The sequence below is a fragment of the Chlamydomonas reinhardtii genome, chromosome 12 (assembly GCF_000002595.2).
Source record: "Chlamydomonas reinhardtii strain CC-503 cw92 mt+ chromosome 12, whole genome shotgun sequence".
Classification (NCBI taxonomy): Eukaryota; Viridiplantae; Chlorophyta; class Chlorophyceae; order Chlamydomonadales; family Chlamydomonadaceae; genus Chlamydomonas; species Chlamydomonas reinhardtii.
In genome coordinates this window covers 5,367,860-5,382,028 of record NC_057015.1, presented here as the reverse complement: position 1 = coordinate 5,382,028, position 14,169 = coordinate 5,367,860, and the positions used below count along the sequence as shown (strand labels likewise).

The following is a 14,169-nucleotide window of genomic DNA, read 5'->3' as shown; positions in this document are numbered from 1 at the left end:
CCTGACTGGGCGCGGACGTCGTCGGCGGGCCCCGCGCGGCAAGTGACATCGGGGCCCACGGCTGCTGTGCCGACCATCACTCTGCATCTGCCCCCTGGGACCGATGAGCAACATGCAAATAGCCCTTGTTAGCTTTTCATGCGGTCATACGGTCATTCGGTCGGCAGTAGCGTCGGCAGAGACCCACGGGCTGCCACGGGCCTATTACGGCACAAACAGCTTTGCCTCTATTTTGCAACGCCTGCAAACGCACCGTAATCGCTGTGGTATATTAGCTTGATTGCGTGTATGGAGCGGTGTTCAAAGATGGCGGCGGTCCTGCCCAAACAAAAGGGGCTGTTGCTACTGCTACTGCTGCTGGGGCTCACGCCGGCGGCGGCCGCGGCTCTCGCTGGGATTTCGGGTGTGCCTGGCAAAGGTGTGTCCGCAAACTCCGGCATCGCTGCTGCGGTGGGGCTCACGCGCATCCATGCCCTCATTGACCAACACCCGCCCTCCGGCACCTCAACTCCCGAGCCTGCAGAGCCGCGGGCGGAGGAGAACATGCACCTTAAGCTGAGCGGCGATGGTCGAGAACTGCTGCAAACGCCATCACCTTCTCCACCACCCTCACCTTCGCTCACGCAGCGGCCCTCACCGCCGCCGCCACCTCCAGCGCCGCCACCACCACCACCACCACCACCGTCGCCTACCTCACCTCCGCTTCCTCCTCCCCCGCCCCCGCCTCCACCACCCCGACCGTCATCACCACCGCCGCAGCCACTGCCGCCACCATCGCCCACACAACGGCCCTCACCACCCCCGCCACCCCCGCCACCTCCAGCGCCGCCACCTCCACCACCACCACCGCCTCCGCCTCCGCCTCCGCCTCCGCCTCCGCCTCCGCCTCCGCCTCCGCCTCCGCCTCCGCCTCCGCCTCCGCCTCCGCCTCCGCCTCCGCCTCCGCCTCCGCCTCCGCCTCCGCCTCCGCCTCCGCCTCCGCCTCCGCCTCCGCCTCCGCCTCCGCCTCCGCCTCCGCCTCCGCCTCCGCCTCCGCCTCCGCCTCCGCCTCCGCCTCCGCGCTCGCCAAACAGGGACCCGCTCCAACACCGCCATTTGTTGAGCCCACCAGCCCAAGCCCAAGCCCAAGCCCAAGCCCAAGCCCAAGCCCAAGCCCAAGCCCAACGGGTACTTCCCCTGCACGAAGGGCGGCATGCGGCGCTGGCCTTGTGTCTGCGCCTGCCGCTGCAGGTGCGCGGAGGGCTTGGGAGCTTCCACCTCACAGCACCGTGGTGAAGGTGTGGAAGCACCACCTCTGTTGCGGCTCCGGCGGTCAGGAAGCGGCAGGAGGCGTGACCAGCTCAGGCGACGCTAGTGGTGGGGCAACAGTGGCGAACGGCGGCAGGGGTGACAGCGCTACCAGCGGTAGCGGTGCACCTAGTGGAGCTGGTGGTGGTGGCAGTGACGACAATGAAAGCTGGTTTGAGGGCACCATCGTGCGGAGGCCTTCTGCTGTGCCGAATGGCGCCTGGCACACACGGCTGGAGCAGCTGGCGGCGGGCTGACACCGGCAGAAGTGAGGAATCACAACGCCATACGGTAGTGCACATGTTTGTTGGAGCCCGAATGTGGAAGTCCGAGAGTGGATCACGGCGTGCAAGATCGTTAGCGGTGGGGAGGCAAGCAGGAGGCGTTGCGTGGTGAGACTGCCACATTGTGACATTGTCACACATTGCAGCCAGAATACCGTTTTTAAGTGGTTGAGAACTGATCACGATAGGTTGATGCAGAGCAAAGAACCACGCGTACGCGAGGTGAGACACGGACCAGGTACTTGCACAATGGGTACAGTTGCTGCATGTACAGCATCCTGACAATGGGGACTGTCTTATGATTCCCCATACCGTACTGTGGCCTGACGGCGGGTGGAACATCCCTGGGCCTAGCTAATAATGGCCGCGGTTGCCACAAGCGCATGTCTCTAATGGCCAGCGTCCAACGTTCAGCTGTATGCAGCGACTTTATTCAATACATGCACATGTGAGCTGTACGCACATGTGGCATGCAGTTTGGGAGCCAATGTCTCGCCACACAGCTAATCCATGCAGAGAAACACGTGGCACATACAGGTACCAGACTATCCACGTGTTGCGGCACAGAAAACACACGGTACAATTGCAAACACTCTGCTAATGTACAGCAGTAAGCCACAAGCCCACACATCCTGCGCACGCATGTACCACACATTAGGGGCAGTGCACATACCAGCTCCTTGGGTGGTGCAGTCCGAATCCTGTGGAGCTCTTACACGTCGCCCGCACCCCAGCGGCGGCCCAAACCGTACCCGTGAGCGCGCCCCACGCTCCAGCCCCAGGCGCGCCCCTGCTGCTGGTCCGCCTGGGCGGCCGCCCCTGCGCCCGCGTCGGCGCGAATGCCGGTAGAGGACTGCTCGCCTAGCTGCTGCGTAGGGTTAGGGCCCGCAGACTGCTGGGAGTCGGAGGGAGGAGCGGAGGCGGCAGCAGTGCCGTCGCTGTCGGGCGCAGCGCCCACCAAGGACGAACCCGGTGCAGAGGCGCTCGCGCCAGATGACGCCGAGCCGCTGGAAGGGCCACTGCTGCCGGGAGTCGAGGCGATTGAGGCGTCGGGCGAAGGAGAGGGGGAGGGAGAGGACGGCGATGGAGAGGGTGACGGAGCGGGCGAAGGAGAGGGCGACGGGAAAGGCGATGGGGAAGGAGAAGGAGACGGGGAAGGAGAAGGTGACGGAGAGGGCGAAGGAGATGGAGAGGGCGAAGGAGATGGAGAGGGTGAAGGAGATGGAGAGGGCGAAGGAGATGAAGAGGGCGAGGGCGATGGAGATGAGGGGGAGGTAGAACGGGAAGGGGAAGGCGACGGGGAAGAGGGCCCAGGAGATGACGTAAGGCCGTGGCAGAATGTCGCGTGTCCGCCCTGTGCGGCCGACAGAGCGCCAGCCAGGGACTTGGCCACAGCGTCCGCCACCGCAGTGGACACAGCCGTCACAGACACGGAAGAGCCGGCGCTGCCGCCAGTGGTAAAAGAGTGGGAGGTGGCGGACGCGATGGCGGTGGCCACAGCAGTCTTCACGTCGTCCGTGCGAACGGCGGTGGTGGCGGTCTGGTCGCCGGCAGTGGCAATCGCGACGGCGTCGGCGATGGCGGCGGCAGTGGCCTGGGCGGTGGCCTCGGCGAGGGCGGAGGCGTCGGCGTCTGCGGAGCCGGTGCCTGTGAGGAGTTTGCGCACCACGGTGAGTAGGTGCAGCAATGGAAGGCACTCGATGAGGATCTGGCGCTGCATCCTGAGCACCACTTTTGCCCGGCACCGGCGCATAGCTTGGTTGCGGCCAGGTACATCCACAACGCACTTATGCCGCGCTACACGCAGGCATAATCCCAACCGTTTCTGCCCACGTAACTTGACAGCACACCGAGGCTATGCAGCAACACCACGTCCCCTCCCTGCAGGCCTACTGCAGCCGCGCCCGAATTCTGCTCACCGTTCACTTGCACGGAAGTGGTGGCGGATGCAAACGCCTCCGCGGTGGCGGTGGCTACAGCCTCGGCGGCGGCCCGGGCCACTGCGCTCACGTCAGCCCCACCGCAGGCGGATGCGATGGCGACAGCCACTGCGGAGGCGGTCGCGTTCTGGATGTGCGCGGCGGTGGTGGAGTTGGCAACGGACACAGCCGTGGCAGATGAAGCATCTGAAGGGAGGTGCGCAGATGGTGGAAGCAGGCAACGGGGACCGTTAGGCAAATGGAGGCACCACGCGGGTCATGTCGGCAGCCAATGCGCATGTGGGTCGAGTCAGGCAGTCAGTAATGAATGCACAGCCTGACCCACACCTGACCCAATCCCGTGGGTTGCTGTGCCGATTGCCTAATGCGCAGCCACCTGCCTATGCCCACATTCATAGCCTGCGTGCCCTACCACAGTCAGCACGAGCGCTCGACCCACATCAGGTTGTGGATCACCCCGGCTCACGCCCATACAGACAAAAAGTGCCAGCTGCAGCTGCGGCATGACCCTACACCGCACCATACGTCATACCCCAAAACCCCTCACCTCCGCTAGTTGGCTGCGATGTCGAGGACGTGTTGCCACCGTCGCCGCCGGCATTGGCGTGTGCGTGAGCGGAGCAGAATGTCGCGTGTCCGCCCTGTGCGGCCGACAGAGCGCCAGCCAGGGACTTGGCCACAGCGTCCGCCACCGCAGTGGACACAGCCGTCACAGACACGGAAGAGCCGGCGCTGCCGCCAGTGGTAGAAGAGTGGGAGGTGGCGGACGCGATGGCGGTGGCCACAGCGGTCTTCACGTCGCCGGTGCGAACGGCGGTGGTGGCGGTCTGGTCGCCGGCAGTGGCAGTCGCGACGGCGTCGGCGATGGCGGTGGCAGTGGCCTGGGCGGTGGCCTCGGCGTGGGCGGAGGCGTCGGCGTCAGCGGAGCCGGTGCCTGCGCGACCCACATGCGGAAATACTGCGTCAGTCCGCAATAACAGGCTGCAGCTACCAGGCTTGGGGAGCGCATTGCGGACGTGCGGCAGGCTTGCCTCCCTGAACACAACCATGGCACCGACCCACCGTCGACTTGTACGTAGGTGGTTGCGCTGGCGTAGGCCGTCGCGGTGGCGTTAGCGATGTCGTGAGCAGCCGCCTCAGCGACCGCCGACGCATCGGCGCCCTGGCAGGCCACGGCGAACGCGCGCGAGACGGCGGACGAGGCAGTGGCCTTCATGTCGTCCAGCGAGTAGGTGCTGGTGGAGGAGAATGCCACAGAGGAGTCGGCTACGAGTAACGACGAAAGCGGTGCAAAGAGGGAGGCACTGGGTCAAGCGAGCTGCTTTTGGCGGGAAACGCGCAGCGGGGGTCGGAGAAGTGCCGCTGCAGCAGCGCCGGGTTGCAAGCGCGGCAAGAGCAGCAAGGGCAGCCCAGGCGCTTGTGCAACCAACCGGGATCGGCCTCACCTAGAGCGGCAGGTGCAGCAGCAGCAGCGAGCAGCAGCGCTGCGCACGCCAGCGCGGCGGCTCGGGTTGAGCGGGAGACGGCGAAGTTCACCATACTTGCTTGGTCGGGGGCCGGAGAATAATTTAGGGGCACGGATCACGTGGAAGGAGTCCTCTACGTTCTGCTTACAAGGCCCTGTGCTTGGTGGGAAAGGAGTCAGCCGCGGCGCCTCAAGTAGGCCGCTGCAAACACCCCCGTCGTACGACGCATGCACCGGAAATGCAATCCGCCATTGCGCGCCAAAACCTCAGCTGTCGGCCTTCTCGGCAATCCAATCCTCGACAAATTAGCTGATCTGCAAGTCTTGATGGCAAAATGACGCACCGTGGCTCTGGACACCACATGCGACCTGACTGTTTGTGTGCCTTGAAGCGGCAGCTCCCCGCGCCCGACACGCCATCGGCTGCTTCGCGTCCGACACGCCACCGGCTTCCGCCACCGGCTGCTACGCACCCCCGTGGCTGTGCAAAGCATCGCGCCCTGCTTAACCCCTCTGCGACCCATTTGATGAATGTAATGTTGGACACGGACACGGACACGGACACACACACACACACACACATAACCCGATCGGCTCACAGCTTTACGGACTGTCAATTAAAGTTGTACACGCGCAAGTGTCAATACAATGCATCAGTCCTGCTCGTGTCCTACTTGACCCAGTTGGCACAGCAGTGCACATTAACACACGCACTCACCAAACAAAACACATGCCACCCGCTCACGCATAGCCCGCCAGCTCCCTGGCCATGCGTGTGGCCAGGGTGGGGCTGTTGGCGGCACTGGGCTGGTGGCTGCGGCTGCCTCCACCATCCGCTTTGCCCACGTGCGAGCCGTGATGGTGATGGTGGTGGCGCCCCGCTACGCCGTCAAAGGCATCCAGCTCCTTCAGCGCTGCCGCCGCCTCTGCGCTGGGGCCGCCCTCTGCCGGCAGCTTGAGGTGGGGCAGGGCGCCTTCGGGCCGGCGCGCGCGCTGGCTGGCCTTGCGCCGCGCCAGGGAGGCGCGCGCGGCCGTCTCGGGGCTGCCACAAACTGGCACTGCCGGCACCACCCCAAGCGCGGAGAGCTGTGAGCTGGAGGGACCTAGCGGCAGGTGTAGGAATATGGGCACGACGGAGTTGCCCGCGCCCGCCGCCAGGCCAGAGAGCGAGGTGGTGGAGGGGCCGGAGCTGAGCGGGTGGTGGTGCGGGGGCGGGTGCGCGGTGTTGTAGCTGACGAAAGAGGCCCCCGCGGCGGCCGGCAGGTGTACGGACGGCGCGGAGGCGCAGGAGTGGATGAGCGGTGGTGCAGACAGCTGCTGTTGCGGGATGGGGTGCTGGCTGTAGGGATGCGGCGGCGCCTGGCCCGCCATGGCCGCCAGGGCTGCCGCGTTGGCCTGGAGCCGGTGCAACTGGTGCTGAACGGAAGGTAACCGCTGCCGCTGCCCACCCGCGCCGCTGCCGGCCTCGCCCTGGTCATCGTAATCTGCCTCTACTTCCGCTGCGGCAGCTGCGGCAGCGCCGTTCCCCCGCCGCATCTCCGCCGGCGCCGTCACCGCCCGCCGGTTGGAGTTGGACGTGATCCGCCCCGAGCTGGAGGCCGCGCTGCTCACCGGCCCGCCGAGCTTGTGCCCGTGCGCGTCCTCAGGCGTGCGTATGTGCGGCAGCCGCCCCGCCAGGTCCAGGATCGCCTCGTGCTCGTCGCGGTCCTCAATGGACACCTTGAGCTGGTAGGGCTTGGGCGTGCGCCCGTACGCCGCCGCGTAGGCGCCCGGCGAGGGCGGCTGCAGGATGGAGGGCCGGTGGACCGCGAGCTTGGGGGCGGCGGCGCCGGAGGGCGAGTCCAGCAGCAACATGTTGCCGGCGGCGCCGCCCAGGTGCACGCCTATGCTGGCGGCCGCAGCGGCGGCGGCTGCGGCCGCGGCGGCGGAGGGCGTGGGCTGCGGGGCGCCGTCGGGGACGCTGTAGCGGCGGCTGGCCAGCGGCGGACCGTTCGGGATCCACTGCGAGTGAGGGTGTGGGGTGGGGGTGCGCAGGGCGTAATTGGTTTTCGAGTGCATGACTGGTCTTGACTGCTCGAGCCTGACCGGGACCACTGCGGGCGCTCCAACCGAATCACATTGCCACAGCGGCTCCATAAACACGGCCAGGCGCGGCCGGCGCCGCTGCGGCCGCCAATGGCCCATCCCCACCAACACACCCTACGGTCCCACTCACCACAGGGCGCGGCGTCTTGATGGCCCGCTCGCTGTCGTAGAAGGCCACGTGCACGCCGCCCTCCTCCGGATCCTCTGCAGCCGCGCCGCCCGCGCCCAGCGCGCCGGCGCCGCTGCGGCGGGTGGTAGGCGAGGCGTCCCGCTCGGGCGGCCACGTGGTGTTGTTGTTAGTGGTGCGCACGTCGCGGTAGAAGTTGCGGAGCCGCGTCAGCGCAAAGCGCTGGCGCAGGTTCTCACGCCTGTGAGACACATGTATGGCGTAGCTCAACTCAGTTGCGGGGCTGAGCTCCAGGTTCCAAGGTTCCCCGTATGGTACTTCCACGACAGAGGCAGTCAGCAAGCCATAAGCACCCGCAACTTTCGCTCACGGATCTGTCCCGCAGGCGTGGGCTGTCACCTACCTTTCCACCACGCCGCGTATGGCCGCCTCATTCTGCCGCGCCGCCGCCTCCGCAGCTTTTGCTGCGTTCCGCTGCTTTGCGGCTGTCGTGTCAAAGGTTGAATGCTGCTGCTCCAGCGCCGCCGCATCACGGCCGCGTGCGCGCTGCGCATCTACACACAGCTGCAGAATACAAGCGGGGAGGCGAAGAAGCAGGAAGTGTAGTAGGATGGCTTCGACACCATGAAGGAAGCGGTGCGTGAGCGGGGTGCTGATGTGCATCCATTGTGTGCAAGGAATACCGATGAGTCTGATAAATGTTAATGCGCGATACAGTTGAGTGTCAACAAAAACAGCGGCGCACCTTGGTAAGCTTGGTGCCCAGGGGCGGCGGGCAGCCCCCGGCGTAGTGGCTGAGGATGGTCAGGTCCTCCACACTGCTGGCGGAGCGGACCCGGGAGGCCGCGCCGTCGGCCACAGCCAGCGCCACCTGCACGCAAGCCGCACGTCAAGACTTCATTTCCCTGTTGGGCTGCGATAGGGATGCAACTGGGCCCGGACGCCCTTCCCGGACAGCCTTATTTACGAACCCTCCCTGCCACCCCTGCCATGGTCCCATACCACAACCAGCTAGTGCTGCTAAGCGTCTGCGCTCCAACACGCCACGCACCTCCGCCAGCGCCTCCAGGAATGTGGGGTACAGCACTGCATTGGCCTTCTCGTCGCCGTCGTTTCGCGCCTCGCACCGCACGAACAGGTCCAGCGCCTCGTGCTTGGACAGCAGCACCGGCAGCACCCCAAAGTTGAGCAGCATGAGCACGAAGTTGTTCGAGTCCAGCGTGCCGCCGTGCTCGTGCACCCACGCCCACGTCACGTGCGTGGGGTCCGTCTCCTCCATGCAGGTGTACCTGCGGGCGAACGGGCAGTGGTGACACACGCGACACACGGTGAGCAACCAGCACTGAGGTCCTGTGGGCCCACATCTACGGCCCCTCACCGTCACCCAGCCTCCAACCGCCCGCCCCGCGCCCGCTCCATCCCCCCAAAACTCTCTGCCTCTGCATCAGTCCCTCTCCACCACACGCCCTGCCGCCATCCTGCACCCCGCCCCCGACCCCGCACCAGCGCCCACACCCCGCGCCCACCAAGCGTACAGCCGCTTGAGCTGGCTGTCGTAGGTCCGCAGCAGGTTCATGGCGGAGCGGTCGAACAGGCTGTCCGCCGCGGAGGCGGGACCGCAGCCCAGGCCCAGCCCGCCGCCGTCGGCACCCAGCCGCGCAAAGGGCAGCACCCACTTGCGCGTGGCCAGCAGCAGCGCCTCGCGCGGGTCGGCGGCGTGTGGGAACTTGACACGCACCACGGCGGCCATGCAGCGCAGGAACTCGGTGTAGTCCACGTGCAGGTCCTGAGGACGGGGGAGGGCAAAAGGTGCGGGTGATGGATGTGGGGGTCGCTGGAGAGGAATGGGCTTGGGGCTTTTGCGTAAGTGCGCCCGCGCCACCGCGGCGTGGGCGCGGCGGCGCAACGCGGTGCAGCCGCTGCAGGGAGCCGCGCGAGCCAATGCTGGAGTCAGCGCACACAGCGACACCCGTTGCGCCCATCGCACTCGTCCACTCACCCCCGGCAACGTGCTGGTGGACGCCTGCGATTGCTGCTTCCCCGGCATGGGCGGCAGCGGCACGCCACCGCTGCTGCTGTTCTGGGCGCTGCCCGCTGCCATGTAGCTGCCTGCGTCCACCTTGGTGAAGATGACGTCGGCGTGCACCAGCGTGAGGCGGTTGTCCAGCAGGTGGCAGTCGCGCAGGAAGCGGCAGAAGCCCACGATGTTCATCTCCTTGCGCCCGGACTTGGCCAGCAGCAGCGGGTCGGTGTACGCCTCAAACGCCTGCGGGGCGGAGTTGAGACAGCGCACGCGTGTCTGTACGAGGCGAGGCTCAAACATGGGGCATGCGGTCCGCCACCATCGCCTGGGATTATGTGTTGCGGCCCCTGCCCAGCGTATAGTCCTGGCGTGTCAGATGTCCTGCTCGACAGCCCTTCTGCTCTACTGGCTACTGCCCCATTGCCACTGGCATGCACACGCCCACGCCCGCAGCATCCCTTGAACTCCTCAGCCCAGCCGCCTCTGCACGTGCCACAGCGACCCCAACAATCCTTTGGCCTGGCCCCACGAGCTCGGTTCCCACCTGCTGCAGCCCCTTCATAATTTCCTCTGGCGTCAGGGTGACCTGCTCCCGCCGCTTGGCCTCCACCGCGTGGTGCCGTGCCCCCTCCGCGCCGTGCACCTTGCGGCACTGCTCAGTGGTAAGCAGCGCCGCAAATTTGCGCGGCGTGGGGCCGCCGTCCACGGCATGACCCAGCCACTCCGGGCTCTTGCCCTGCACACGTGAAGTAGCCGGCGGACAAGGAGGCTGGGTTATGGGTAGGCGCGCTGAAGTGGGTGTCGACCGCTTCCAGTACTTGCTGCTCTGCAGCCTCACAATTGGCCCCAGCATGGCAGCATTGCCCTCCACAGCGCTGGAGGTGGCTGGGACGCCGGTATACAGGTAACCAGGGGCACGTACATGGCATTTCTGTCGTCGCACTACTCACCGAGCGCGCCAGGCACCGGTCGAAGGCCGCCGCATCACCAAAATTCTGTGAAGTGTGAAACGTACGGCGCAGTTAACTAGCACTACCTGTTCTGGCTGAATCCCAGAAGATGGCAGCCTGCAACCGCCACGCTGGCATTTCAGGCACCCTGGAAGCAACGGCACGCGTACGAGGTAGCCGGAACAGTGGGTACCCGGCGCCCCCGTCGTGCGCGTCACACCAGCTCCTTCCCGCCCCCGCCCGCAGCCCGGTTCAACCAGGTAGCCCCCCACTGACTTTTGCCTTGTCCCGTATGCTTACCAGGTACTGAAATAGTGCCTGCACCTTCGCGGCATTCAGGACCTGTACCTCCCGTGCCCGCTCCAGCTCCTTAAGTTGCGGGCTATGGTGCACTCCGGCCATTGTGGCAGCTCAGGCCGTAACAACTTTCCGGAAGTCACGGTGCCGAGCCCATGGTTAATGCAAATGCTTTTTGCCCGGGGCTCAGCCCCTGGACGAATATATGTGGCACAAAAGATAGTTCTTAAGATGTTATCTATCCAAGTGCGCTTGTCACGCGAGGTTAACTTCAGCAAAAAGTCTTGAGAACCACGCGTGTAGATTTGAGCTGTAGATAGTCTCTATTGGTCTGAGCTTGGTATTGTTGAAAAGTGAAGCTAGGCTTTATTAATGGCAGACGCTGAGAGCGGTGAGCTGGGTTGCGAGTTGAGTCGCAACGCAATGGATGTTTCTGCTGGTGCCAAATACAAACGAGGATCAGATATAGCACTTGCGAGTTCCACAGGTAGATAACAGGGGCAATCGGGGACGCGGGGTTTCTTCGAGCGCATCGGCACGAACCCGGAAGCTCCACGGGGTCACCCTGGTGCCTGTCCCAGCAATTTTGTTCAAGTGCCTTGGGCTGCACGGTCTGGGCTGAACCCGTTGACTAGCGCTGTACATACTGATTAAGTGCTGCACGGCAAGTCCACTGATCCAAACCCAGCAAACTATGTCGTCGCTGTACGCGCACGTTCACTGACCCAGTTCCACAGCGCTCCTGCCCTTGAGCTGTGTACTGACTGGCATAGACGCTGCTCAACGTTCACCGTCAACCCGCTCACCCCTGTCGCCCGGTCACCGCCCTGTAGTTGAACTGCTATCCGTTTGCCCTCGATTCGTGGCCAGGGGGCTGGAGCACGAGCAGTGGTCACTTTGAACCCATTACACTTCCGAGAGCCGCGCCACTAGCAAACGGCGACGTTGGCTGCTGCGCGGACCGCTCCACCACAGCCGCCCCCGCCGCTGGCTCCTCCGACAGGGGGCCCACCAGCGGCATGCGTGTCCGCCGCCGCCTCCCGCACGAAGCAGGCGCGACGGCGCCAGGCCGCACAGCGGTTGCCGCCGTGAGGCGCTTACACGCCGGCGCGCTGCGCCAGCTCCTTGGCGATGGCGCGCTCGCGCTTCTTCTGCTTGTGCACGGACTTCATGCCCAGGATGTGCCCGCCCCACTGGACGCGCGGGCCCTCGTTGTACTGGCTCTTGAAGCTCTCCACCAGCTTGGCGAACTCACGCTGGTCCTCGTTCTTCACCGCGGTCAGGGCCAGGGCGGTGGCGGTCTTCTTGTGCACAATCTGGCCCAGGCGAGCCTTGCCCTGTGGTGGATACAGACCCGGCAACAGGGGGGGGGGTGAGCGAGTATGATGAGCATCTGCTGCTGGTGGACAACAAACTCGCGCGGCAGACGCAGAGCAAACGCCCGTGTCAGGACCAGTCCAATAGCAACCTTGCTGCCACGCCGAAGCAACAATGAAAATGCGGATATTAGCTGTAGCTGTTCGCGCCCCCAGCCCAACCCTATCGTGGCCCCACGCGCTCTCCGCTGGCAACGACCTTGACACGGCGCTGCTTTGGTGACAGCAGTCGTCATTGCCGTTTAGCCCGCTTCTTCATGCCTCCCAGCCCGACGGAATGCTCCCGCTGTGGCGAATGGTCAGCTGCTGCATAGCCGACCGCCGCAAAGCATTCCTGCTGCAGCAGAAGCGACCGCTGCAGCCATCGTTTCCTGTGCTCCGCGGTCCCATCGCCTGCTGTTGCGCCACTCGCCTGCTGCCGCCAGGCCGCCGCTCCTGCTAATGCCGCTGCATGCTGTGCTCCCGTTCCCACGCCCAGATTCCGCTGCTTTTCTGCTTGACGAACGGCTACACTAGTATTGCTTCTCCTTCGCGCCATGTATCCAGCTGTTTTGCTTCTTGTCCGCATCCAGGCGTACCCATCCAGCCACGTCACCCGATGCCAGCTGCCGCTCTTTACGCACCTTCACAATCGCGTAGGGCACGCCCATCTTGCGGCACAGGGCTGGGAGCCAGCACACCAGCTCGATGGGGTCCACGTCGTGGGCGATGACCACCATCTGCGCCTTGCCCGACTCCACCAGAGTGGTGATGTGGTTCAGGCCGTACTTGACCACGACGGGCTTCTTCTTCTCAGCCTGCGGATCGAGTAAATGATGGCCATCACGTTAGCTGCCCACAACCCCATCAACCGTCTGCCGCGCCTAAATGTCTAACCGTAAACGTCATCTGCCAGTTGCAAAGCCTCAAGCTATGAACTTCAAGGCAATTTGCCGACCCACGTATCCTTCCGCCAGCGCTGGTCCACCCTACCCACCTCCTTGCCGGCCTCGCGGGCAGCGGCCTCGGCCTTCAGGCGCTCAGCCTTCTGCTTCTTGTCCTCGGGGCGGTACTTCATCAGCAGCTTGAAGCAGGTCTCCGCCGAGTTCTTGTCCAGCGCGCGGGTGACGAACTGGTTGATGACCGGGGGCACCTTCAGGCGCATCGACAGCACGCGCTTCTGGCGCTGCAGGCGCACGTACTGGGGCCACTTCACGAAGCGGTGCAGGTCGCGCTTCGGCTTGGGGGCACCGCCCAGGCCTGCGGAGCAGCACACCCACACCACACAGAACCCGTCACGTTCCCGTCCAGTGAACCTCTCTGCGTCGCCTGCCACACGGCAGACTGGCGGTTTACTGGCTGCTCTCCCCTGGACACGCAGTTATAGACCCGTCCCGCTCCATCCAGCAGAAGCTGCATGCTTCACGCCTGCGCCAGCCGTAGCGCGGCGGCGGCGGCAGCTCCCGGGGAGCTGCCTGCCTGCGCTGCACCACTGCTCCGGCGCAGGCTGCTGCAGCGTCGGCACCCCCGCCGAGCAAGCCCCTCTGCTAGCTCCCGCTCATGTGCGCCGGGGATGCTCCAAAGGCCGATTGCGTAGCCCAGAGCGTTTGCTGCACCCGTCGCGATTGTAGCTGCTGCCGATGCTCCGAGCCCGTCCCGCAACATGGTCGCAAGACTCCTCCGCGACCAAATCCCGCTGCCGCCGTGCTCCGCTGCCAATAGTTGCCCTGGCATGCAGTCCGCCGCTAGCCCACAGCTCCGTTGCTGCTGCGCTGCCGCCGCCGCGAGAGGCAAGAACAGGAGGCGGCACTTGCTGGCCGCCAAATACCATCCCATATACTTTCAGCAAAACATTTTCACAAAAGAAGCGGTACCCACCGAAAGCCTTAGCCCGCTTCTCATAGAGAGGGTTGGTCTGCTTGGCCGGGGCGGCCGCCTGCAAAGGCAAATAACAAACATTATTGTATTTGATAGCTCCAAGGAGTTGCAAGAATTCATCACTGTCTATTTACGGGCTCTTGGAGCACAGCGGCGGCCAGATGCGGTGGGCGCGCACCTTCTTCACCGCGGCCGGGGTGGGGGCCACCTTCTTGCCCTTCGGCGCCTGTAAAAAGATCAGGGACAGCGTCAGGTGCGTTCGCAAGGGGCGCACACGGGCTGGCCGCCAAATGCTGCGAGCAAAGCGAGGAGACGAGCTTGTGCGGTAGTCGCAATATCCTACCATTGTGAAGCGCTCAGTGATGAACTAAAAGAGGGAGAGTGGGGAACGCTGCGGCCCCTTGTTGGCACAGCGGCAGAGGGGAATTGCATGGGGCGACGGGTCGTACCGACCGCAGTGCAAATTGCAGCCCAGCGC

The 14,169-nt window shown here is 64.9% G+C and overlaps 4 protein-coding genes across 5 annotated transcripts; 1 reads left to right on the top strand and 3 right to left on the bottom strand.

Moving 5' to 3' along the window:
- Positions 1-153: 153 nt before the first annotated feature.
- Positions 154-1,889, top strand: CHLRE_12g529751v5 (uncharacterized protein). 2 transcript variants are annotated; one of them, XM_043068544.1, is made up of 3 exons: positions 154-418; positions 628-1,116; positions 1,231-1,889. In XM_043068544.1, the coding sequence occupies exons 1-3, from the start codon at positions 307-309 to the stop codon at positions 1,542-1,544; spliced, it is 915 nt and encodes a 304-aa protein (XP_042918639.1). In that variant the 5' UTR covers positions 154-306; the 3' UTR covers positions 1,545-1,889. The 2 variants fall into 2 exon arrangements, with proteins under 2 accessions (XP_042918639.1, XP_042918640.1); XM_043068545.1 differs by having other exon boundaries at positions 1,231-1,698.
- Positions 1,890-1,911: 22 nt separating this feature from the next.
- Positions 1,912-5,063, bottom strand: CHLRE_12g529725v5 (uncharacterized protein). The gene is made up of 5 exons (XM_043068543.1): positions 4,957-5,063; positions 4,574-4,777; positions 4,059-4,445; positions 3,491-3,697; positions 1,912-3,218 (listed from the first exon to the last, which is right to left on the bottom strand). The coding sequence occupies exons 1-5, from the start codon at positions 5,048-5,050 to the stop codon at positions 2,284-2,286; spliced, it is 1,827 nt and encodes a 608-aa protein (XP_042918638.1). The 5' UTR covers positions 5,051-5,063; the 3' UTR covers positions 1,912-2,283.
- A 46-nt stretch (positions 5,064-5,109) lies between these two features.
- CHLRE_12g529700v5 (uncharacterized protein) lies at positions 5,110-10,913 on the bottom strand. The gene is made up of 10 exons (XM_001696911.2): positions 10,462-10,913; positions 10,162-10,206; positions 9,756-9,947; positions 9,188-9,454; positions 8,715-8,974; positions 8,240-8,477; positions 7,934-8,059; positions 7,592-7,752; positions 7,192-7,429; positions 5,110-6,977 (listed from the first exon to the last, which is right to left on the bottom strand). The coding sequence occupies exons 1-10, from the start codon at positions 10,561-10,563 to the stop codon at positions 5,718-5,720; spliced, it is 2,889 nt and encodes a 962-aa protein (XP_001696963.2). The 5' UTR covers positions 10,564-10,913; the 3' UTR covers positions 5,110-5,717.
- Positions 10,914-11,352: 439 nt separating this feature from the next.
- Positions 11,353-14,113, bottom strand: CHLRE_12g529651v5 (ribosomal protein L7a). The gene is made up of 6 exons (XM_001696912.2): positions 14,035-14,113; positions 13,870-13,917; positions 13,692-13,749; positions 12,811-13,073; positions 12,458-12,631; positions 11,353-11,795 (listed from the first exon to the last, which is right to left on the bottom strand). Exons 4-6 carry the CDS (start codon positions 12,976-12,978, stop codon positions 11,556-11,558), a joined length of 582 nt encoding a protein of 193 aa, XP_001696964.2. The 5' UTR covers positions 12,979-13,073; positions 13,692-13,749; positions 13,870-13,917; positions 14,035-14,113; the 3' UTR covers positions 11,353-11,555.
- Positions 14,114-14,169: the final 56 nt, after the last annotated feature.